Raw genomic sequence first — 24,574 nt, 5'->3', positions numbered from 1 at the left:
TTGGGTGTACACATACATTTGTCCATTTATTTATCAAACCCTTTTACCCGTTTCACCACTTCTTGTACAGTATGTGACTTTGCTTTCATCCTGACCCCATCCAGCAAACTAAATCCTGACAGAATCAATCAATGTACACAGCACGTACTCTGTAGGCTTTAAATGCCTCCTTATGTCTTAATCAAATCCAAAGTATTCAATGTATGTATTATACTGTGTATGTTTAGGACGTACTTTGCTCACCAGGACAGTGACAGGTGTTTTTTATTGTGTCCTGTTGTTTCTGGAAATGTTGTTTCAGTAAATACCATACAGGACATGCAGGCACTCTCTGTGTGGTGTGGCCTTTCAGACACATAGCATGAGTGTAATTTGAAAACAGAAGAGTAATGAGACTTGGGTCGTCCACTCAAGATAATATCATGAGGGAAATATGTGCTTTAAAGGTGCCTCGAGTTACAAAATAGTGCAATAAAAGCTGCATTTGCAGTAGTAGTAATGAAAGCAGGGAGATTTGCAGATGCTGACAGACAGAAACTTAGAGGGTTAGAGGCATTGACATTATTGGTCTTTTTATCATCTTATTTGTGTGAACTGACCCTTTAAATTTGCAAATAAACAAGCATTTAAAAAGTAGTGGGGGGGAAACAACCTGTACTCTCAGAATAATGTACGACCACACACCTCCTACATGAATCAGGGAGGGCCGGGTGCTGTGAATTAAAGCCCACATCTGTCACATCTGTTCACAGTTCTCTGTATGAGCCTGCAGTGTTCGTGCTGACGCTTTGTTTCAGGGGTCTTTGACCCGGCGAAACTGTGGGAACCCCCTAAAGCTTCTGCATAAAAGACCAGTCTTGAAGACGTAGAGGGTTAATTTCAAGCCACCACCACCACCACCCACATCTCCAATTTGAAAGCCGCCTCTCTACCGGGAGAGGAAGGCTCTTTTTCGGTCAGATGGCGTGCTGCAGTCCGCCCCCGTCATTCTCCAGCCCACACAGACAGGGCAGCCAGCAACCAATACGGTGCGCCGGAGGAGGATTTCTGCCAGTGATTTCAGACGAGGTACGATACGCAAAGGGGATTTACTACGCCAATCTGAGCCGGGGAAGCTTTCGGCAATAGGCGACAGGGTAAGAAACGAATAGGATAACAACTGCGATGTGGCTTTGAGCGGGGTGTTTTTCTGCGAACATCTGGCTCAGGGACACTCCAGTCGATGGTTGTGTCTGAACTGGAGACAGTAATCCAAGCGTCTGTACTTTAGTGTAGTCTAAATGTGACGTGCCTTTGTCTGAGCCGAAATCAGTTTTTATTTCTCTGTCAGTTTCAGTCCGGGAGTAACGACCTGTGACAGAGAAAGACCCCTTTCCGTAGTTCCGCCGGTTCCCTCTGCGCACATCCGTCTACCTGACCTGGGCAAGGTAAGGGAGCTTTATGTACTCAACCCTTTTGTCGTGTGAGGGTTTAAATGAAACACATGTTGAATAAGAAGGTGAAAATAGTTTGGATATGGAGGAAACTGCTTCAGAACATGCACAAACTTCTTACATTCATCTGTTTTTGAGCAATGCTTCGTCAAGATAGAAGAACAGGTGTAGTCCAGGTGGCAAAATCTTTAACTAAATGAATAACTCGTACAGGATTTCTCCACCTGCAGGTTCATGTCTTTCCTTTCTCCCGCCTAAACTTTCCAGTGCTGTGTGCCATGTCTCTGCCACGCACACTTGGGGAGTTGCAGCTCTATCGGGTGCTGCAGAGGGCCAACCTGCTGGCCTATTATGAAACCTTCATCCAGCAGGGTGGTGATGACGTACAGCAGCTCTGCGAGGCAGCAGAGGAGGAGTTTCTGGAGATCATGGCACTAGTTGGCATGGCCACCAAGCCGCTGCACGTGCGTAGGCTGCAAAAGGCCCTCCGAGACTGGGCGGCGAACCCTGCCCTTTTCAGCCAGCCTGTCGCCAACGTTCCTCTCGGGGGCATCCCATTGTTCAAAGTGGATGGGACGGGTGCTGGTGGACCAGCAGGCGGGCCCAGGAAGTCTGTGAGCAACGGGCAGCCGGGGTCTCCGTGTGAAAGGGAGGATCGGGCGTGTCTTACTCCCATGCACAGCGGGAGCCCAAGAAGCCCTTGCTCCCAGGCCTCCCCACAGCCACCGGACACACACTTCAGGGAAAAACTGTCACCCATGGACCCACACTGGCTCAGCCCAGAGCCTGATGGGAACTGCACTTTGGCATCTGCATCCGGAATAGAGGAGGAGCCGCCCAGCCCACCTTTGCTTTCAACGTGCCCCCCAGGTCCCTCCACATCTCCGAGCCCCTCTGCCTCTTTCACCCCTGCGGCCCTGTCGGCCTGGCCCGGAGGACAGCTGGATGGGGAGACGGCGAGGGCGGTGGTGGAGAGCGTGGAGAGGCTCCTCAGGACCCTGCCCAGGTCGGATCCTGCAGAGGTGAAGACTCTGCTTAGGATGAACAAGAAGATGGCAAAGACTGTGGGGCACATCTTCAAAATGGGGTCCCAGGACGTGAACAAAGAAGAAGAGATCCGGAAGTACAGTCTCATTTACGGACGCTTCGACTCCAAGAGGAGGGAAGGGAAGCAGCTCACACATCACGAGGTAAAAGCACCAAAGACAGGAGCAAAGATGGAGTTTGAATGTATCACATCATGTTTCAAGAGTTCTAAAGGGAGGCTCACATTGTAAACCAGAGGCATCAATGTACATTTCAAAACAAAAGCATGCACTTTCTTTATTGTCTGCATGTCATTTTCACAGTGTCCATCTGTCCTTCACTCAGTGCTTTTCCTCCTCAGTTGATCATCAATGAAGCTGCAGCCCAGTTCTGTATGCGAGACAATGCCCTTTTGCTGAGACGGGTGGAGCTCTTCTCTTTGGCTCGGCAGGTGGCGAGAAAATGTGCCTACACCTCCACACTAAAGCATGCAAGGTAGGGGCGCTGCCATAGAGAAGAGTGATCTGTTCACCAGCAGCCGATGACCAACACACCTGCTGTGTCTTCAATGCTCGAGAAAAAAGAGAATCAGGAATAGACTTTTTTTTCGTTATTGTAGGAAATAAAATCAAACTCAACATGGAGTCACATGCGAAATAAATGTAAATGAAATCATTTCATGGCTGACAAAAACTGCATTTAGCATATTCTACATGCACCACGTGGCGTCTGTGAGTCATCTTCCCACCACTTCGTTCATTTTCACAATGAACCTGGTTCAGATCACAGTGGGAATTAAACTCCGACCTCTCCACTGTTGGTATAATGAGCTGAACGCTGGAGCCACACAGCAATACACAAACCTCCAGTGTGTCTGTTCACTTACACAAAATATTTTCATATAATCTCTATGACAGGAAGTAGCAGCGTTTTTTTTTAACAAAACGTGCTTCATGACGACTTGATTTCAGGAAGTTACAACAAAGCATAAACAGTAGCTAAATATATATAAACATACCTAAGACATTTTTATAAAACTCTTGGTAAGTTTCATTTTTCCATTCCAGATGTTATTTTAAGTTTTTTATATTTTCTACTCATAAAGTTATTAAAGTCAAAGACAAATTTAAAAAAAAAATGAAGAGGTTTCCTTCCATATCTCAGTATACAAACAACTCTGGTAAATACATAGTTTAATGGGACATTATAGTTAAAGTTCTGTACCAGGACATTGTACAAATTGAGTAGAAGTTGTATTCAGAGTGATTTGACAAAAAGAAAACCTTAAATCAAGGTCCACCATGATTGTTTCCTGGGCCTTCAACCTTCATCTTGTGCTTAAAAGCTAAAAAACTCTTCAATTGACCCTGAGTGAAGATTGTTTGTTCGTCAGTTTCCAAGGTCAAGATTGAACTCTCATGTTCAACTGGCTCGACTGTTTTCCTCCTGCAGGACAAACGCAGATGAGAACAGCCTCCTGTCCCAGAAGAGAGCGAGACATGAGGTGAGTTTTCAGAGCAGCACCGAACAATATTCAGCGTGACTTCTTACAGATGAATGTGTGATTCTGACACACGGCGACGCCAAATTCCAGGTCACTTGTCAGCAATTTAAAGTGGTTTGTCAGCACCAGATTGACGGTGATGTGTTTTAGGTGATTGTGCCTGAGTGTGTGTCATCGCTGCTCGGGGTGGAGGGCTCAGAGGGTTTGACCCAGAGGGCAGATGACGACAGCTTATCTGCAGAAAGCCTCGACAGTGTATCACATGGTAAAGACTTTGGATCTTTGTAATGAGAAAATCTGTTAAAACACATGGAATCTTCAGTAGATCTTCATGTTTCTAGAAGAACTTGGTGTTTGAAGTCAGCGTTCACACCCAGATCTCTCTGTCCTGTTAGACATCGGCTCACAGTGCAACCAGTCTCCGTCCCCCCGGCCCCACACCGACACCTCCAACCCCGCCAACTGGAGTCGCCATCTCATACAGCAAACGCTAATGGACGAAGGGCTGCGATTGGCTCGGATGGTGTCACACGATCGGGCTGGCAAGATCAGCCTAGGGTCAGAAGGAACTCACTCAACAGGTGACTTTTCTAATAACGACCTTAAAATATTGTGCTCTTAATAATGGACCACAGGCTAAGAGGTTGAAGGAATATTTCAAAATTTTTGGAAATACGCTTATTAGCTTCCTGGCTTTCATATTTGTGTGGTAAATAAGAGGCCCCAGCCAGCAGCTGGTTAGCTTAGCGTAGCACAAATACAGGAAACAGGGAAACAGTGTCCAAAGAGACACTGTGAACACGCTATATCTTTGTTTAATGTGTACAAAACTGTAAAGTGTAAAAAAAACACAGGAGGTTATGTGCTTAACTATTGGAATAAACTCTACACTTCTTTTTTTGTGCAGATTAAACAAGCAAGATGTAATATGTTAATTTGTGGGCTGGCAGGAGGATTTTGTTCCCTTCGTACAGAGCCAGGCTAGCTTTCCCCCATTGTTTCCAGCCTTTATGCTAAGCTAAGCTAACCGGCGCTGGCATGACATGAGAGTGGCATCAGTCTTCTTATCTGACTTCCATCAAGAAAGCAAATGAGCTTATTCCCCAAAATATGAAAATACTCTTTAAAGTTGGAATTGGAGGGGGAAATCAAAGAGAGCAAGTTGATGTTGGGGTTGAATATGAAATTGACAGACAGAGACTCACTAACCTCTCGAAACAATGAATATTTTATAGCTCTAGAGCTTGAACTCTAGTGAGTGAGTCACACTAGGTGACGCCTCCCACCATGCACAGCTGAACTTCACCAGACTGAAAATTAGAGAGGATAGAAGTTAGAGGGGGAAACAGAAGGAGGTGGAGAGCGATATATAGAGAGGAAAAGAGTGAGATAAGGAGGGTGGTGGTCTGGAGGGGGGTTTACACTGTTATAACGCTTTCCTAATACCCTGTTAATGTAGCATTTTTCTGATGCATCACAGCTTCTCACAAGAGAGAAAAAAAAGCAGTGATCTGGGCAAGTTAGTCGTTCTGGGCTGTGATAGCCAGTCGAAGAGATGAAGCAAGGAGAAGGAAGCCAGCAAAGACATGAGGGGGCGGGGAGGGAGGGGGGGGGGGGGGGGTAGGAAGTACTCTGTGGGTGGCAGAATCGGACCCCCCCTCTCAGCAACGACTGACGTCAGAGTGTGTTAGGTGCGTGGGCTGAAGGGCGGGATGGATGGGGCGTGGGGGCGAAGGAGTGGGAGGTAATTGGAGGGGCGTTGCATTGACTCACCAAGCGACAGTGTACAAAAATAAAACCTGTGGGCAGGGAAATGGCACAGTCTTTTTTATACATCTTCTCCCTCTACCAAAAGGACTGCGGAAACAACAAAAAAAAATGACATATGTTTCATCTCTGACGTCGATCTCCCTCACTTTGTCTTGCTGCTTTTTCTCTCTCTCACTCATCCAAGTTTCCTTCGTCTGCCTCTCTCATTAATCACAACTTTTGCTCGCTTCCTCTCAGCGTCACTGTTTTGTGCCGTCGCTTATCTTCCACTGACGGCTCATGCAGCCAGGATATCATTTCTCATACATCCTTTTAACATTACAATCATGGAATCACAGCCCTCCGTCTGATAAGTCTGACCAGCAGGATGTTTCCTTGTATGCCACAGAATATGTGCTATTCAATTTTTCACAAATTGCATTCTTCATAAGTCACAACCCTGATTCCTAAAAAGTTGGTACGCTGTGTGAAACATAAATAAAACAGAATGCAGTCATTTGCAAACAAACTATGTTTAACAGTTTGACAAAGTGTTCCTGAGCCCATGCAGTAACATCCTTCATACAATCATGTGTTCACAAAGTGGTGAACCTCGCTCCATCCTCACTTGTGAACCACTGAGCCTTTCCAGGATGCTGCTTTCATACCCAATCATGATACTATCACCTGTTACCAATCAACCTGTTTACCTGTGGAATGATCCAAACAGGTGTTTCTGGAGCGTTCCACAACTTTCCCAGTCGTTTGTTGCTCCTGTAAGCAGATATTTACAAAAATCAATGAAGCTGATGAGGTCAAACATTAAATATGTTGTTTTTGTGCTGTTTTCAATTGAGTACATGTCAGAAAGGATTAGCAAATGATCACATTATGTTTCATTTATGTTTTACTCAGTCTCAACTCTTTTGGACTCTGAGTTGTATTATATTACTGGACACTGTTAAAACACATGGACAATGAGGGTTTCTTAATGAGCAAATAAATAAATGAGAAGTCAATAAATGAATATTCATTGACTCTTAAACATGGGAAACGCTTTTCGTGCTATTTACATTTACAACCTCACATCACACCATACATCAGAGCTAATTATTTCAGTGCGAATACACATAATTATTATGAACAGATTCATAAGTATTAATCTCTGTTGTGAAGGCATCTTGTTCACTTGATTTGTTGACTTCATCACTACCTTATCACCAGCCCAAAACTAATTAAACTTGTAACACTGGAGACTTTGTGTTATTCAACAGCTTGGATTGGTCATATAAACCGTGATGACTTCACTCCATGTGGGAGAGCTTCTTGCTGAATTCCCCAAACTATTATTCAAAGGTCTTAAAACGCTGGTTGCATCTTGATTACTGTGACTTATATTTATCTTTTGCCTCAGTGTCAGAATAACTTGCTGTCCAGTCGCTGTAAAACTGTGGATTGTTCTTCTTGCACTCAAAGCATTAAGCAATAGCAGTGTTTGATTTCAAATAAAATTAACAAAAACACGTAAAGGTGCATTTAAATGTTCCATCTAACTGACGCAGCTCATTCCACAGCACGTTTCATTGGTTCTCTAACTAGGATTTGTTCTTTAAGTGGGTCCTAAGTTAATTTCTGTATCAGGTCTCATTTAAACTTTACCTTTCTCCATAGACCTTGACAGTAAAGTGGAGAGGCGGAGCTCGATAACAGCGTGCAGGAGCAGTAGCCCTTGCATCACCAAAGACGACTCTAATCACCGCGGGAAATGAAAACCCTCGGCGGTTGTCAGCGAACTTGTTCTCAGGCCTGCCTCTGAACTCCACTCCCCATCTACCAGACAGGCTGTTGCTGAGCAGATTTTTCCTTGTGTACCCACATCACTGACATCTGATGAGGAGGAAACTCTTATCGACTTCAAAATCAATCCAGCAAATGTCAGAATTTACCAGCGGCTGATATCATAAACCTGCGGTGACTGAACACTGAAGTTCAAGATGTTCTGTTTCGACTTTATATTCAGTAAATGTTTGGGGGACACACTTTTTTTGTTTTATTTTTTAAATACGTGGACTTAATGTCCCGCAGATTCTACCTGATGGTGGAAAAATGAACCGATTTCATCCAAAAAAGCTGATATTTTGTTAAATTAGTCAATTTGTTGTGAGAAGTCTGTGTGTGTTTAAAACGTCACCTGTGTCAGATGAAATGGGCTCGACGCAGCAGGGGGCACTGCGACTTTGGAAACTGACTCTCTTAACTTAACTCCAGTGACATGCTCAAGTTTTGTAAAGGAAACGTGGAGACTTTCATCTAGTTACAATAAGAAAACAGTCTGCTAGCGTTCTCAGCAGCTCCTCAGCTGCAGGAAACAGACAAATGTTCTGGTTTTTTAAAGTCAGTGTGTTTGATATTCTTGTATTAGGATAAATGAAGTCCACATAGATGGATTTGTGACATATGTTGATCTAGATTACACACAAACACTGCCGTCAGGTTCAGGGGCCTTCTGTCCTTTGCTGCATCATCTAATTACCCACGAGGTCTGAACAGGCATGCTGAGGTTTATGAGATATAAAGCCGTGGCTCTTCATCATCCTCTCCCTCACATCTCTCTCTAATGATATTTTTGCAAAAGTGGCTGACACGGTGTTTGTAAGAGATGATAATTCAGGATTTTCATTACCTTTAATCATGTGGAAATGTACTCAGAACACCTTTTCTAGACTCGGCGGCATGAAATACTACATGGATGCTTTATTTGGTTTCCAGTCAAACTTTCAGTTGCCTACAGTGAAATCAGTTTTCACGCATCTTGCTCAAGGGCCCTTCAGCAGGGAGGAGGCTCTGTCCTCATCCCTCTCATCTTTATTTTAATGTTGTTCCCAACAGGTGCCAGTGTAAAGCCTTTGAGGAAACTGCATTCAAAACTACATTGCAGATTTAGAGAATTTAACAAAAAAATTACCACAGCATTTTCAGAACATGTGGTGGTTAGTGTGGATTTTTTTTTTTTTTAGGTGTAGCGGAAACTTACAACATGGCAGTGTGTTTTTGGGATGATTTCTGTAGTTTTAGATATTAACTAGGTGAACTGTGTGTCAGTTTCCCTTTTTACACCAGTTCTTCTGTCCTTTGAGGCTTATAGTAAATTAGGGTGACTAATCTTTCTTTACTTTCTAAGTTTTAGAAAAAGAAAAAAACACACGCAGATGTTTACAGAAAGAAATCTCATGGTGCTTGACTCTTGATACAGCAGCTCCTACGAGTTACGTCAGCCTGTCTGGCCCTGTTTGAACTGTAAGATTGTATTCAGACTTCATGTAATGACAAAGCTCATGTTGATAATGATTGAAAGCTTTAGGATTTTTGTATACTTAATCACAGAGTATGTCAGTGAGGTAGCTTGCTGTGCATCAGTTACACCTGCCTGTCTCTTGAGTATTAGTAACTTTCTCAGTTTATTATGTTGCAAAAACAGATTATTTATTTTGTTACATCTCAATAAATGTTATTTTATTGCTTAAAGCCATGGTGTGTTGCATTGTTTTCCACAAAGAATAATTTTTTTTTCTTGGCAGTTCTGATGTGTGGAAGAGGCTGCAGGAGTTGCGTCACACAGCCAGCAACACCTCTGCTGTCGTCTTGTTTGTTGCACTGACGCTCTGCACTGAGCTGCGATGCTGGCATGACTCACCTGTACCAGCGATGTCATCAGCACTCATCCACACACAGCCCTCCCTCGCTAGATTTCAGACACCAGAGAAGATGAAGACAAAGCTACGTCCAGATGGATTCAGTTGTAAGGTTTCAGATGATTGCTGGGTTATTTGACTGTATGTACAGTATGCACAACACACAATCATAAAGGTTAGAGTGCAATGCATTTGAATATTAAATGTTAAAATGAAGCATTGCCATTATGAGAGATGGTTGGTCTGTCTGTTGATGGGTCAGTCGGTCCATCATTTTTATCCAGACTGAATATCTCAAAAATGACTTCAAGACTCTCATGGCCCTCAGAGGATGAATCCAGCTGATGTTAGTGGTCCTCTGACCCTTCCTATAGCGTTGCCATAAAGTCGATTTTTTTTTTAATTATCAAAATATCTTCAACTATTAGATGGGTTGCCACAAAGTTTGACACTTCGACTCGATCAAGCGCTGCCACCAGCTCCTGACACGCCTTCCAGCCCCAGCAGTACTTGCTAACATTATCATGAGCACACTGCACGCTCCCTCCACCACAGGGCCAATTCCAAAGACACCTGATTGGATGTTAAAGATAATTTTAATTTAAGATTTTCCTTAAGACAGACTGAGAGGCGAACGCCTATGAAAAACTATCAAATTACATGTCCACTACTAGAATTCCAGAGGTACCTACTTCTCTAATCTTGTGTATAAAAAGCCTCCCCCTCCTGCATCACCTGCAGTTCTGATTTGTTCAAAGTGAGGTGTACAACAAAGTTCTTGCTTTATGTGCTGGTAAGAGTAATGAAATCAGATGGAACATTTGTTTAGACTTGCCTTTTCAGTTTCTTTGTATTCTATTTCATCATGTTTTATGTATATTGGAAGCTTTATTTCTTTTATGAAGCACTTTGTGATATCCCTGCTCTTCAAAGGTGCTATATAAAGCTACTTGCTTAATTACTTACTTGATTATACAGGAGCAATTATATCCAAGTTGGTTTTCTTTACAGTGATTATGCGAGCAACAGATGAAGGGAGCCGCCATCATCAATCAGCTGTCAGCACCACTAATTGTGGAGTTAAATCTCACAGTCTATTCTTAGCTCATGCTCTTTCTTCAGTAACACAGAGCACAGCTGATCAGTTCAATGCTCGACCGCAAACATTTAAAAAGCAGCAGGACGACCATTAATGAAATTAGGAAGTCTAATTATGTGCATTCAAACCTTTGAAATGTCTTTTTGGGATCGACCAGATGAGCATTCGACTGTGTGAACAGCTGAGGCGGACATAGTTCTGGACAATGTTTACTAGGATATTTCACAGAGCAAAGGCCTGTTTGCCTGTGCAAATTCAAAAAGGCTTGTACGAACAAGGATTCAATAATAAACTTAATCAGATTGAATTAATTAACAAATTTTGCTAATGACACCTCGAAAAAAAATATTGTTTCAGTGGTGCCATAATTAAAAAAGACTCGATAAAATATAAATGTTATGATCAGATTTTTTATATATACATTCAGAAATAGCCATTTCTCTCTTGCATGAAGATTTTCCTTATAAAATACACAAACTAAGATTTTCATCTAAAACCAAGCAAGGTTACAGTTGCATTAAGGTGCAATATTCACTGGTCAGTGCTAATGAACCCATTTCAGCTGTTTCATAACAGGTTGATGATGTAAGTGATGTAACAAACATGGCACTAGGTTCTCCTCCACCTTTACTAAAGAAGAAGGGAAGCAGTGGAAAGCGATCTATTCCAGTGTTACCAAATACATCTGTATAATTATCTTTTCAAACAATTACTTAAGATCATAAACACAACAGTGCGTCTCACTGTAAATAACTGGAATTACTGACCATCTGATTAACTGATCAATAATACACAAACGTCCAGTAACAAAACAAAATGAGTTTGTTACCCAAATAAAAAATGCAGAGGATTTTTGTCCTTCTGGCCCAGGAACTACAGCTGTACCATATAATTAGAGTTTCAGACAGAAAGGAAGAACAAAAGGCTAATTATGCCTGAACAGCACAAATTAATCTCCTCATTTCAATGATTTATTGCCCTGAACACACTTTCAGTAAGTTTCAGTTATATGCAAGCCATCAAAATCTAGGTGTTTTTGTCGTCTAGGCATTAAAGTTTATAGTTGTATTTGTGCTGTCATGGGCTACATTAAAGCATCTGCCGAGGATCACAATCAGTGGACAAGCAGTAAGGATGCCTTTCATTGACAGATGAATCATGAGATCTCAGGAGTATGTTGTGGTTGCAAAGAACTAAGAATAGACTAGTGAGTATTTGATTGATAATTAATGCCTTCATAGGATTTCTCTCTGTGAGCCACACGTATTAAATGAAGTATCGTAAACCCTTCGCTCAAAGAAAAATCATATCATCAATCATCACTCTACTGATGTCTGGCCGGGCTTCAGTGTAATCTGCTCAGGTCTGGATTGGTTGGGTTCTCATCATGGATGAAACAGTCCCTATAAAAACTGATAGAGGGAGGTCTGTGGATTGTCCACAGTAATGGAAGAACCACTAATGTATAGCATTATAGTGAAGACCTGAATCTCAAAATCTGGCCAAATAAAACCATGACTAGACACTATTTGTGGATGTAAGTGAGAAAATGTGGTTTGGTAATTTGTGTGAACTGTGCCTTTAAAAATACAATATCTCAATAGCTCAGCATACAACTGAAGATTAGAAGTCTATTTCCAGCTTTCATTTTACATCTCAGAGACAGAAAACAATGCCAGCATCTGCACAGTTCATCTACAGGCTGACAGGTAGCCACATGAAGAGCAGGTCTACGTCACTGCTGTTTCCAGGGATCAGATTAACTGAGCTACACCTGCTCCAGCACAGCATATAAACACATGGGTCATATACCAGGAGGAAAAGACGGATCAGTTCAGTCTAGGTGACGTGGGTGTAAAGGTGGCGTAGGAACTCTCCTCTGGTGGTTGTGTCGCCAGGGAAAACCGCCTGGCAGAACTCACAAACATGAGACTGCAGCGCCACGTCTGACATCAGCAACTCGTCAGACGGACCCCGGAAGTCACTGACCACAGAGGGAGCTTCTGTCCCAGGCATCTGACACAAACAGAGAGGACCAGACATGGAGCATTTGAAGAAGAACTTAAAGTCCAAGGACAGGTTGAAGAGCACAAAGACACCTACCCTCACTGTGGGCATCGTCCTGTCTCCACTAGGATGATCTGCTTGCAACAGATTTTTTGAAGAGGCTCCTTGCCACCTCAAAAAGTCCAGGCTTTTAAGGGGTTCCTGATTTTCCTTTCTCTGACGAGGCCCGTCCACACAGAGCTTGGACATATCTTCAGCGAGGAGATCAGAGAAAGCCCCCACGTTTCTTGAGAGGCGATCAATGCCGCACGGTGCTGCCGTGGCCGTAAGGGGTTCAGGCTTTTTGTGGAGATATTCAGGGATTTCTTGGCTGCACTGCACAGGGATGGACATCATATCACTGAATTCTCCATTAGGAACACTAGCACCTGCAGACAGAGAGCTTTTTATTTCAGTGAATCATGACCAACACATGTTTATGAGCACTGGAATAACAACAGGTTTCATGTGGACCTTGCTGTTTCTGCAGAGCTGTTGTGAGTTGATGTAACAGAGCTGCCTGTCTCAGGCAAAGTGACCTCAGGCGAAGAAACTGCTGGTACAGTTCACTGTACGCTTCCTCCATCGCACCAGCTCACGGATCTGCAGCTAGAAAATACAGAAAATTACACCAAACTGCACAGTCACACTACGCTCATCTAATAAACACTCTCGTATTAGGAACAACACAAAGAGCATACAGCCATGCTCAAAACGACAATGCTAAGGAAACATTTTTCTGGTTTATCATCTTAGTTTAGCCTGTTAGCATGTTTGAGCATTAGAACTAACCAAAAAGTACAGCTGAGGCTGATGTGTCATTAGTTTTGCAGGTATTTGGTCATAAACCAAAGTATTAGACAAACTGATTTTCTGAGGAAAATTTCACATCAGTCCATCTAATAGTTGTGAAGGTATTTCACTGTGAAAGACAAATGTCAACCTCATGGTGGAGCCAGAGGAAGATTCCAGGGATCACCAAACTCATTACAATTTATCCTCTAGTAAGCACAAATGACTGTAATGAATTTCACAACCATCTATCCAATAATTGTTGAGATGTTTAAAGTTTAAAGTGGTGAACCATCTAACTGACCAACCCAACAAGCCAATACAGCCATCCAAGGCTAGCGTGGCTGTGGTGTTCTGATGATGGAGGTGGAGACTGTTGTCTAACACATTGTTCAGTTTGGATGAGATCTGGTTAAAGTATACGATTCACATCATTTTCCTGCTCTTCAAACCAGTCAGTGAGGCCTTGTGCATGTGTGAAATGTCTTTCTGCACTCACCTGTTTGTGTTTTTCCTTAACTTTGATGTAGATTGTGTATTATTATACATTAGGTTGCACATTACTATATTCAATTTAGACATAGGGCGATAATCCCCCACAACATTTTTACCACAAACCAAAAAGGTCCTCAGATGTTCGTATTTGATTTATGCAAATAACTATTCAGAAATCATTTCTATATATTTTATTTCCCAACAGATCCAAATGCTTTTCTCAAAGCCTCGTACAAACTGCAGAGACAGATGCCTTTATTTATTTATGCCTTTACTTTATTTATTGCTTTGCTGGTCTGTAAGTTGTCAGGTTCAAATCAAGTAAAAAAAATACTGGAATCAGTTTATTATGTTTGTTTATTGGAGAACCCACAAATTCAGACTTACAGCCTCAGTGCCAGGACGACCTCTGCGTGTGGCGATTCTGGAAACTAAAAAGATGCCAAAACATTTTCACTTCTTTCCTTCTAATAGCAAACATTTGCATAATTGGTCTCCTAATCACCTGAGGCAAGTTACATTTTCCGGGACACGTAAGCCACAGTCAGTGAAAGAGCTCTGTTGCTGTCTTCTAAGGCCTGTCAAAGCCTAATGCTTTGCTCTCTGTGTGAATACACAAAGCAACGTTAAACTCCTTCCTCTATCACACATACAGTGTTTTGTATGTCAGTACTGACTTGCTTACCCCTTAACAAGCTCGTGTGTCGCTGTTCCAGTAATTCAGGACTCCTCGACATTTCTCACAGCTGGTTCAGGGGTTTCTCCTGTCGAGCCTCCTCCATCTCAAACAGGCTTCCTGTTACTGTCAAACGAACAGACACTGTCTGAGTACGTCAATCCAGACTCAAATCCCACTCACTGAGCACCACAACGACACACTTCTGATGGTGAAATCCACTCTTCAGATGAGGCCTTACCAAGAGAAGTGGCTGTATGACGACTGTTTCTCCCCAGGTGAGCTAATGGAAATTATGCTCCACTCGTGCAACAACATATGCCGTACGCTGCGTTGGAAAATGTTCAACAGGAGGAAGTGGCTCTTGAAAACAGGGAAGTGAAACTCCTTTAGCATAGAGAGGAACCTCACGTCACCCGGAGGGACTGTTGCACGAGAGCCTGCAGAGTGTTTTTAAGCATAGACTCAGAAGTGGAGTCAGGCTGTTTCTTCAATGTGAAGGAAACGCAGCCGTGTGCTCATTCTGAAGACCTTAAAATCATTTGACTGTCAGTGATTTTGCACTCACTCATCAAGTTTCATGTACATCAGGGCATAATATTTTGTGAAATTATAATAAAGCCTTTGTTCAAAGCAAAAACCCATCTGTTTTCATTCTTTCGAGGGTCACTGTAAATGATAATGATAATTGCATAATATCATAAACCATGATGCCGTGAAAGCATGATATTTTCTGAGACTTTGGAAATATCACACAGCTGCAACCGTAGCTGTGTCAGACAGGAGAATTAGAAGAAGATAGATGGATAACTGAATGTGTTAAAAAGTTGTCAGCATGTGTTAGCCAACACAACAACAAAGGTGTTTCCTGTTTGCTAACCATAGACATAAACTGTATACAACAATACTAGACAATTCCGGCGCCGCCGAAATTTTGACAGTGGCACGAGGGGGCTGATGGTGTTATCTATACCACTGTTTCTCAAGCCTGGTCCTGGAGTACCACTGCCCCGCATGTTTTAGATGTATCCCTGCTCCAGCACACCTGATTCAAATGAATGGCTCGTTATCAGGCCTCAGCAGAGCCCAGTAACGAGCTGAGCATTTGAATCAGGTGTGTTGGCCTCTATAACTCTTTGAGCTATAGAGGCGAGTGGCTCGTGCATTGCCTCGTGCCACTAAATATATAGAAATATATAAATAAATGACAGTCCTACAGTCCTGTAAGTAAAACATGTATTAGGAGGCAAACTCAAAAGTAAAAGCTCTCACTACAGGAGGATCTTAGTAATTGTTATATAATTACATACTGTAGGACTGAATTGAGTATGTATTAATGTTAAATTAAAGCAGTATTTTATTGTGGTAGCTGGTTCGAGTGAACACTTTACACTGCAGTTTATGTAAATACAATCTGAGCCTGCAAAGTCACTAGAAACTGGCTGAAGTTGTAAAAGTAAAAGTAAAAATCTGAAGTTGCACAATCTGGAAACATTCAAGTACACTCTAAGTATCTTAAAATGATGCTTCGGTTGAGTCTGGAGTAAATGTAATGGTGTTATATTGTAGCGCTGGTCACATATGTATGTCCTCTGTTTGTGTTCGCTTCTAAACTTTGTAGCCTCCGTCTGACCTCACATGAATCATAACTGTGTCACTTTGTGTGGAAATGAAGAGTCACGCTGGTCTTACTAAACTCGACGCGGGTCTTCAAGCGAAATTCGTTCGGTTTCTGCTTCTTTTCCCGCTGTGAGACTTAAATCATGTGAGGGCAGTTTTCCCCTGAATCACTTTTAAAAATAAAGCTTACTTACACTTCCAGCGACCGAGTCGTGTCCCAGCAGGAAGTGCAGACGCAGCTACTGGCGATGATGCGGATAATAATCCTTCCTCCGGCCGGATTGGACAAGATCCGCATTTTACTACGCTGACGTCACCATCCCGACGTGAAACACGCGCTCACCTGCGTCAAACGCAGGTACACCTGCCAAAATAACACCTCCTGTTAAACAAATGGCCTCCTTCAAAATAAAATGCAGCTTTGTTGAAAATCGTAAGAGGACAATCTATGCGGATACATCTGTGGATTATTCAGGAAGACCTTTAGATTGAAAGTTGGTCTGATTTTAATGCAACATTGGCTGAGAACAGTTTGATCAATCACTGAAAGAAACCCAAATACAGGCAACCTTTGTTACTTAATATTACTTCACTTTTTGTTCAGTAAAATTTTCTGTAGATTTGATTTCCCCTCATGAAGGTCTACATCCTGTGTCAAAGCCTTCTCCACACAACCAGGAAAAAAAGCAGCTTTAGAAATACTAGTTCTCTATCTGTTTGTTATTTGTTGGTTTGTTTTAGTCATATGGTGCTCCAACTTAAACATTTTTAGTCTAAAATAAGTCTGCCTGTAAAAATCTATGTGTACATTTACATTGTAGAATATTAACTCCCCCAGGTCCATAAAACCCCCAAATTTGCTCAGAGGACGAAATCTCAGTCTCTACAATCAGTGGGGCCTAGATTTTACTGAGTTGAAACTACAATAAGCAGTAAAATGGGCTAAAATGAAAATCCAATTAGATTAAAGATTTTTTTTAAAAACTTCATGATATCACATCTTTAAAAAAAACTTCATCACTAGTGATAGTTATCAAATAAGTGTTTTTATACATTGGTCTGAAGACAGCACACACAGAACAACATTAATCCTCATTTAAAGGAACTGAAGGCATATACTGACTCTCCTTCTAGTTTTATTTTGATGTCCATCAGCTCCAGAGGGAAATATCTGGCGTTAAAGCTGCTAAATGCTCCATATGTTGACCAGCTAGCTGCTATGTGCATGAGCGCCATTTATGGGTGCTGAGCAGGTATTGTGGGCTCATCGGACCTCTTCCGCTGAAAACAGCTGTTTGCTGTATCTGAAAACAAGGCTGCTGAGAGCAACCAGAGTGAACCCAACACGAAATCTGATGGTACTAAATGCGCCATAGAGATTGATTGATTTTCAGTAATGTCAGCATACTAACATGCTCGCATTGACACGCTGATGTTTAGCAGGGTTAATGTTTACTGTGTTCAGTATATCAGTTTAGTGTGTTAGCATGCTAGCATTTGCTGGATAACACTACATAAAAAGCAGTAATGCTGATGGGAAAGTCGAAGGTTTTGCTTGTGTTAAGTTTTGACCTCATGGTGGCACAGATGAAAAGTTGAGGGATCCCCGGAGGTATTATAATCTGTCCTGAGGGGAGCATGAATGCGTGTCCCAGAACTAATGGCAATCTATCCAATAGTTATTTTTCGTCCAACTGACATATTGGCAGATTGACAGATTGACAGATTGACATAGCGTCTTCTGTGGAGCCGCACTGGGCAACCCAGCAAAATGTATAAAGTCATCAGTGTTTGATCACAGGTGTTCGGCCTGCACGGTTTAACCAGTGGGGGGGCAGGTGTGTTGAGCTTGAGCCACTGTGAAGAGAGCTCTCCATCAAAATGTTTAGTCATGTTTAGTCCTGTTTCCTCAGGAAGTAGTCACCGTGTGTGTGTGTGTGTGTGTGTGTGTGTGTGTGTGTGGCATTTTGGGTGTTCAGCCATGTGTTGACTGTGGCTGATATTGATTTAAAAATAGAGCGACATACCAACATTGAGGCAGCAGAGTCCTGTGGGTGGCAGACTACCTTCCATGCCATTCATCCACTTACTGTAGGAGGAGCAGCAGTTTTTGCCCTCCATGTCAACCCCTGACAGCTGAGTTCACAGCCAGCACCTTGTGTTCTTAGACGGATGCCAGCTCCCTCTACTTCAGACTTGGTTATGTAACTTTGTGTAAGGGATGGGCAGCCTTCATCTCTCCGATACCCAGAGAGTCACGTCTTTGTTGTGTCACTTCTCCTCCGAGAGGATCCATTTGTGTCGTTGCTTTGTTTTTGGCTGAAAAAACAAGCGTTAATATGTAGAATTTGTTTTCTCATGATCCTGTTGTTGTTAAAAATACTATCTGCTTGTTGACCAGGTACAGCTTCACTTAAAATCAGAGATTTTAACTGTAAACATTTGCAGCAACTTATAACACTTAATGTTACAGCCCATGATGATTGTTTTTTATTGTGCTTCATCCATCACAATAAGGAACAGCACCTACATCCATGCGAAAGAACATAAGCTGGTAGGCTAAGTGGACTATCAAGTGGGCTACCGTTTAACTGTTGAGTCCCCTATAAGTGTGTTGTGTGTAGCTGTCCTCCATTAATTATTGGTAAGTCGTTCATTATTCTAGGATTTGAACCTCTTTTCTTTGAGCTTCCTACCACAAAACTACATTGCTGCAGCCTAACCTCAGTGAAACTCATGGCGTCAGTTTTGGGAATGCATTGAGTGTGTTTAATACGTTTTTCAATAACCCCTCAATTGAGATTTCAAGATTCGCTACTGCACTGCAACCCCACAGTTTTGGTGTCATATCGGAACTGTGAAATTCCATAATCACTATACAGCTTTTGCAGAAGACCATTGTTGTTAACATCACTTTTCCCAAACCTTCCCAGTATCCAGTATTGTACTTGGAAAATACACAGTGTGAATTATGTCTCACTGTGTTACTCTCTCTTTCCAGATGGTAATGTTCTGTAAATCTTCTTCTGTAAATTGCTGGCTGGATTATAAATTGCTGCCAAATAAGTCACCTCTGATTGACTCAGGAGTATTTGAGCTCAGCTTAAGTCACAATTGACCAGTCGCTTGCATTAGAAGCACAAGGATGAAAAAAAAAGTCAACAAATGATTAGACATGATAACCTACAAGAAAAGATTTAATGAAGATTTAAAATAACCCCCCCTCAGGTCTTTGAATAAAATGTGAAATTGCAGAAAATTACATCATCATTTAATGTAATATAGTTTTCCTTTGGAAGGACCCCCATGCCCCCTGCTCTGAATGTGCAACCCCAGAATTTTGGTTTGCATGACACCCATGGGAATAGGTCAAGTTCCCGGTTCTCAGCAGAAATTTCATCCTCACTGAAAGAGAGAAATAAAGCCTGGGCTCTTGCCAGACATACCAGGGGCCGCAGTCACTGGAATGCTTTTGGGCAACTTATAAACAAATGTTCATTGTTTGTTTTTAATTTCCAAATCATATTCCGATATAGCTAAATTCTGTCTGCATGAATTCTCTAAATCATTAGTCTTCCCTCTCATTTCCCCCTCTTGCCACAACTGATTGGTGTTCAATATCAAGGAAGAGATTTATGTATCTTTTAATGAACATTTTGCACCTTATACAGGACCCCTCTGTCCGCTGCTGATCCTGCAATCCAGGTATGGGCCTCGTTTTACATTACAGCTCTACTCTTCTAATGACATGGAAAATGCATTACTGGCTATAGATTGAAAGAATTTGGTTGGTGAAGATAAACTTGATCCCTGCTTCTTAAAGCTTGCATCACCAGTGATAGTCAGCTGCATAACATATATATCTAACCTTTCAGCTTTAACTGGAACACTTCCAGAGGTCTGGGCGACTGCTTATGTAATTGCTTTACATTAAGGTGGCAAAACAGCCGAACGTCTGGGCTTAACCATAGGCCTATTTCTAAATTATCCAGCCTGGCAAAAATGCTAAAATCTCTGGTAAATAATCAACTCGAATCATTCCTCTCAGCACATTCTATTCTAAGCATACACTAATCGGGTTTTAGAGAAAAAGACAGCACTGGTACTTCTTATGAATAGTTTCAGAATAACCTCATGCACAGAAATCTGTGTGCAGCTACTGGAAATGTTAAATTTGAATTTGTGCAAATTGCAAGGTGTCCCACAGGGGTCAATCCTGGGGCCTTCTCTGTTCACGCTTTTCATTGATGATATCACTCCTTCTGTAACTGGGTGTAATGTACATCTTTATGTCAGCAATACTATTTTGTACTGTAATGCAGATGCATTCTGCTGTTCAATCCCTTCAGCACTGATTTAAAAGTTGCACATGTGAAATAATAATATGACGGGGCAGCCGTGGCCGGTTCAATTGCCCCACCAGAGTGGCAGAAAAATTTGGGTGTGGTGGAGTACCCCCTCCCCCTCCATTAGCTGGCTGATGTGCCCTTGAGCAAGGCACTTAACCAATATGCTCCCCGGGCGCTTGATGCAGCAGCCCACTGCTCCTGTGTGTTTCACTGCATGTTGCATGTGTGTGTGTTTCAATCAGTGAGCAGAGCTTTTTAAACTTCGGACCAAGCTAGCTGTTTTCCCCACTTTATGCTAAGCTACTCAGCTGCTGACTGCACCTTGCTGGCTGCACCTTCATATTTACCATATCAATCTTCTCACGTAACGCTCTGCAAGATACCTAATTTGTTTATTTCATATAATGTTGAACTATTCTTTTAAACAGTGACAATATTTCTGAGCTGTACTAGTTTATGTCTGGTGCTTTTTTTAAGTTAAGGCAGGAAAATATTCTTGAACAGTCAATAAAGACATAATTTAACCAGAGAAAGAGCTGAATGATACAACAAGATGACCGTGAGAACAACAGTAAGACAATGTGAAAGAAAACAAATGAATCCTTGTTTTCTTGTTGAATAAACGGACGTTAATAAACTGGAATTGAGAAACATACAAAAGTGAATAACCCTCATACTCGGTATTTACACTGTGTGAAAGCCTGTATGTTTATTCCTATTTTTAACAGCTCCTCATGTTTCCAAGGACATGTGATCACTTCCATGGCTCTTAAAGTCATGCAAACAATTCAAGAAACCTTCCTTGTCATTATTCCAAAAAATAGTAGATTTATAATACACATAACAGTTAAAGAGGTTTTGTCTGCATCCATTTATAGCAGACTGAGGGCCAATTGTTAATTGATGCAGCTATTTATATCTGTCTCATATCTTATACTGTACCACCCGCCTGCACTGGTGTGTTTGCTGGTTAGCACCATGTGTTTACTCCGACCTTGAACCCCTCCCTCCCTCCACACACACACACACACACACACACACACTCCTCACCCTGTCCACCAGCCCCCCTCCTTTACTGCCCTCCCTTTGCACTTGATCCCTGTCTTGGGGCTGTCTGAAGTGTGTGTATGTGTGGGTGCATGTGCATGTGTGTTTGTGTGTGTATTGGGCCTTTGCTGTGAATAACTTCCGGGCATTCAGCCAGGAACTGTCATCTGCCAGTGCAACACTATCCATCCTGTCAATCTTGTTTTATAATTGTAACATTCTCATATTCTCCGGCTGAGCAGAGAGAAGTTTCCAACATAGTGAAGCACACACACACACACGCACGGACGCACGCACGCACACACACACACACACACACACACACACAGTGTCTTTTAATTGCTTACTGCGCTTCTCCAGCAGCATCTTCACATTTTATTAATCAAGTTTTAAAAGATATCGAGTTACAAAGTTTATGGTTTGTAATATAAAACAGTTGTCAATCTTTTTCCTTTACTGGTGTTGCTCCAAACACCTTTTCTTTCTCATTTCAAACCAAACAGGTTTGCAGATGCGACATTCATCACAGCGATAAGGTTTGATATGAGTCACCAAACACACTTTCATTAAAACTAATATTAGTCTTTTTTCATCACAGTATTTTACTTTTGAGGGCTACAAATAAGAGCAAAGTAAGTGCTGCTTCTGGTAGAGACTCAAGGCTACAAACAGCATAAAAGAGACTTCAACTTTGTACATATTGTGTACAAAACAAAACAAAACTATAAAGTTTACCAGTTTTTTTTCTCCAACTTGTTGAAATAAAACAGCGTAACTAAAATCATTAGTACATCTCTCTTTCAAGTGCCTCACTGTGCGAGTGGCCTCTCAGTAAAGTTTTAATACCCAAGGACACAACGAAGACAGCCATGAAATGTCCAAAGAGCAACCGGGTTTCCACCGGCCCTTCCATTCGTACGCATCAGAACCATAATTCAGACGGCTCACCATCCACTTAGGAGTTTAATCCTGCTGGGGCTAAGAGCTTAAGACAGTGATGTGGGGCGTACTGTTATCACAAGGATGGCATGTGCAATGACGTCTGCCAACTCATTTATCACCGGACTCTCTTAGTGAGAGAGACCAGATCCAATTACAGAGGTTTCTATGGGCTCAACAATGGCCTGCTATAAATACACTCACAGAGGGTTTTCCACACTAAACAACACACCCACACACGACCTGTTGCGCGAACATACATTACATGTAGAAATGAAAGTACAAGACCCTGTGGTCATCACTGGAATTGAATTGTCATGCAACATCACGTAGACACATTCAGTTTTGTCTTTTTGTGAAGCTCTTGGAAATAAGATGAATATCTGCATATCTGATACCTGTAGGTTTGTGTGTGTAAAAAAGTATTTAAGTGGAAAAAGAAACACAGGAGCCCTCACTGAACGCTAAACAACTTCATAAAGTTATTTACAGCTCAATCCATCAGTAAACAGAGACAGGTGCAGCATCCTCACAAACAAACCTATTAGCTTTCCTCCCGCTGGAACAATATCCTCTCCGGCAATCAGCTGCTCTCACACACACATACACCAACATCTTTGTGACAGACCAATATGTAAAGCGTTCATGCTTTCAGTGAAGTGTCTCAACAACGATTGGATCGATTGCAGCGAACAGTCAAAGCATTCATGCGACATTCCCTTCAGCCTCAGCTGTACTTGTACGTGTCTTTACTTTAAGTTGGCAAATGTTAGCATGCTAACATGCTAAGCTAAGACGGGGATCGTGGTATAGTAAATGTTGTTAGCATTGTCATTGTTAGCATGGACAACATTACAATGTAGCTCAGAGCACCTCTCCGCCTAAGCACTCACAGAGCTGCTAGCATGGCTGTAGAGGCTTATTGTCGTTGCAGATGCATTTACAGTCAGTTTAAGCGGCATTCAAATGCTGCAGTTGATCATGTTGGGGCTACTTTTAATGACCTTGTACTAGCATTGCTGTCAACTTGGGTTAAACATTGGAGGGGCAAAAAATGTAGGCCTCTCTGCGTGCTCCAACTGAGTTTTGGCTGGTTTTGGTAGTTAGCATTACAATAGCAGGTGCTGGGAAGGGTTGTTTTCACCATGTTCATTTTTAAGTTTTAAGTTTAAGTTTATTTACTTTATTGATCCCAAGACTGAGAAATTATTCTCTGCATTTAACTCATCACTGGGGAAACACACACACATGCAAACATGCACCATGCAGTGAAACACACACAGGAGCAGTGGGCTGCATTCAAGCGCCCGGGGAGCATATTGGGGCGTTAAGTGCCTTGCTCAAGGGCACATCAGCCACTCATGTTCTCTGGTGCCCCCTTTTTTTGTATGATAGACAGCAACAGCATCACTTGCACAGTGCTGAGTACATGTTTTTAGTACAGGTTTTTAGTTAGAGGCCTGAAATAAGTAAGTAAGTATCCTAAACTTTTGTTTGCCTCCAGTCATCTAAAATCCAGTGGAAAAATCATTCTCATTGGCTTTTTTTTTTTTTGATGGAGCTCACTTCCAGGTTGGCTGACAAAAATCTGTAATCTCTGCCACACTGTACTGACCCAGCCAATTTTTCTCCAGGAATGAAAACACAGTATCGATGTGTTTCAGCATTTAATAAAACCATCACATGGAGATGAAGAAGAAGCTGCTTTCTGTATTGCTGTCTAATTTATAGTAAAGAGGCTTCCATTTATGAAATGGTGTTAACTGCCAACTCACAAACTGGCAGCTTGTTAAGGCAGACCGCAGATTGAGATGGAAAATTTTGTGTTTTGTCACTGTGTTGGAAAAGAAACTGATTAAAAAGTCGTCTGACTTTGATCAGAATTCAGGGAGCATTGCCCCAGTGACTGCTGGGTAATTTAATCTATAAAAAAACACCATACATAAAATTAATGTAGTGGAGTAAAAAGTAGAAACATAAAGTAAACATAATTTGCTGATTTCCTTCCACCAAAGATACAATCATTAGGAAAATGTTCTGGCCAAGAAAGTCCTGCACAGTTTTATGTACTGTAGTGATTCAGCAAGTATTTCATTGTGCTCCATGT

At 42.0% G+C, this 24,574-nt stretch overlaps 2 protein-coding genes across 6 annotated transcripts; one reads left to right on the top strand and one right to left on the bottom strand.

The window, feature by feature from the left end:
- Positions 1–1,064: 1,064 nt before the first annotated feature.
- Positions 1,065–8,626, top strand: nab2 (NGFI-A binding protein 2 (EGR1 binding protein 2)). Of its 2 annotated transcripts, none has more exons than XM_041957118.1 (8): positions 1,065–1,136; positions 1,331–1,427; positions 1,701–2,623; positions 2,821–2,954; positions 3,912–3,963; positions 4,114–4,228; positions 4,359–4,544; positions 7,384–8,626. In XM_041957118.1, exons 3-8 carry the CDS (start codon positions 1,712–1,714, stop codon positions 7,479–7,481), a joined length of 1,497 nt encoding a protein of 498 aa, XP_041813052.1. In that variant the 5' UTR covers positions 1,065–1,136; positions 1,331–1,427; positions 1,701–1,711; the 3' UTR covers positions 7,482–8,626. The 2 variants fall into 2 exon arrangements, with proteins under 2 accessions (XP_041813052.1, XP_041813062.1); XM_041957128.1 differs by having other exon boundaries at positions 1,664–2,623.
- A 1,473-nt stretch (positions 8,627–10,099) lies between these two features.
- zgc:113184 (uncharacterized protein LOC553745 homolog) lies at positions 10,100–16,419 on the bottom strand. Of its 4 annotated transcripts, none has more exons than XM_041954350.1 (6): positions 16,327–16,354; positions 14,754–14,952; positions 14,522–14,638; positions 13,024–13,158; positions 12,607–12,938; positions 10,100–12,519 (listed from the first exon to the last, which is right to left on the bottom strand). In XM_041954350.1, the coding sequence occupies exons 4-6, from the start codon at positions 13,133–13,135 to the stop codon at positions 12,343–12,345; spliced, it is 621 nt and encodes a 206-aa protein (XP_041810284.1). In that variant the 5' UTR covers positions 13,136–13,158; positions 14,522–14,638; positions 14,754–14,952; positions 16,327–16,354; the 3' UTR covers positions 10,100–12,342. The 4 variants fall into 4 exon arrangements, with proteins under 4 accessions (XP_041810284.1, XP_041810275.1, XP_041810294.1 ...); XM_041954341.1 differs by lacking the exon at positions 16,327–16,354 and adding an exon at positions 16,205–16,315; XM_041954360.1 differs by lacking the exon at positions 14,754–14,952 and having other exon boundaries at positions 16,327–16,419.
- Positions 16,420–24,574: the final 8,155 nt, after the last annotated feature.

This window comes from Chelmon rostratus, chromosome 2 (genome assembly GCF_017976325.1).
Source record: "Chelmon rostratus isolate fCheRos1 chromosome 2, fCheRos1.pri, whole genome shotgun sequence".
Lineage (NCBI taxonomy): Eukaryota > Metazoa > Chordata > Actinopteri > Chaetodontiformes > Chaetodontidae > Chelmon > Chelmon rostratus.
This window is presented reverse-complemented; position numbering and strand designations above follow the sequence as displayed.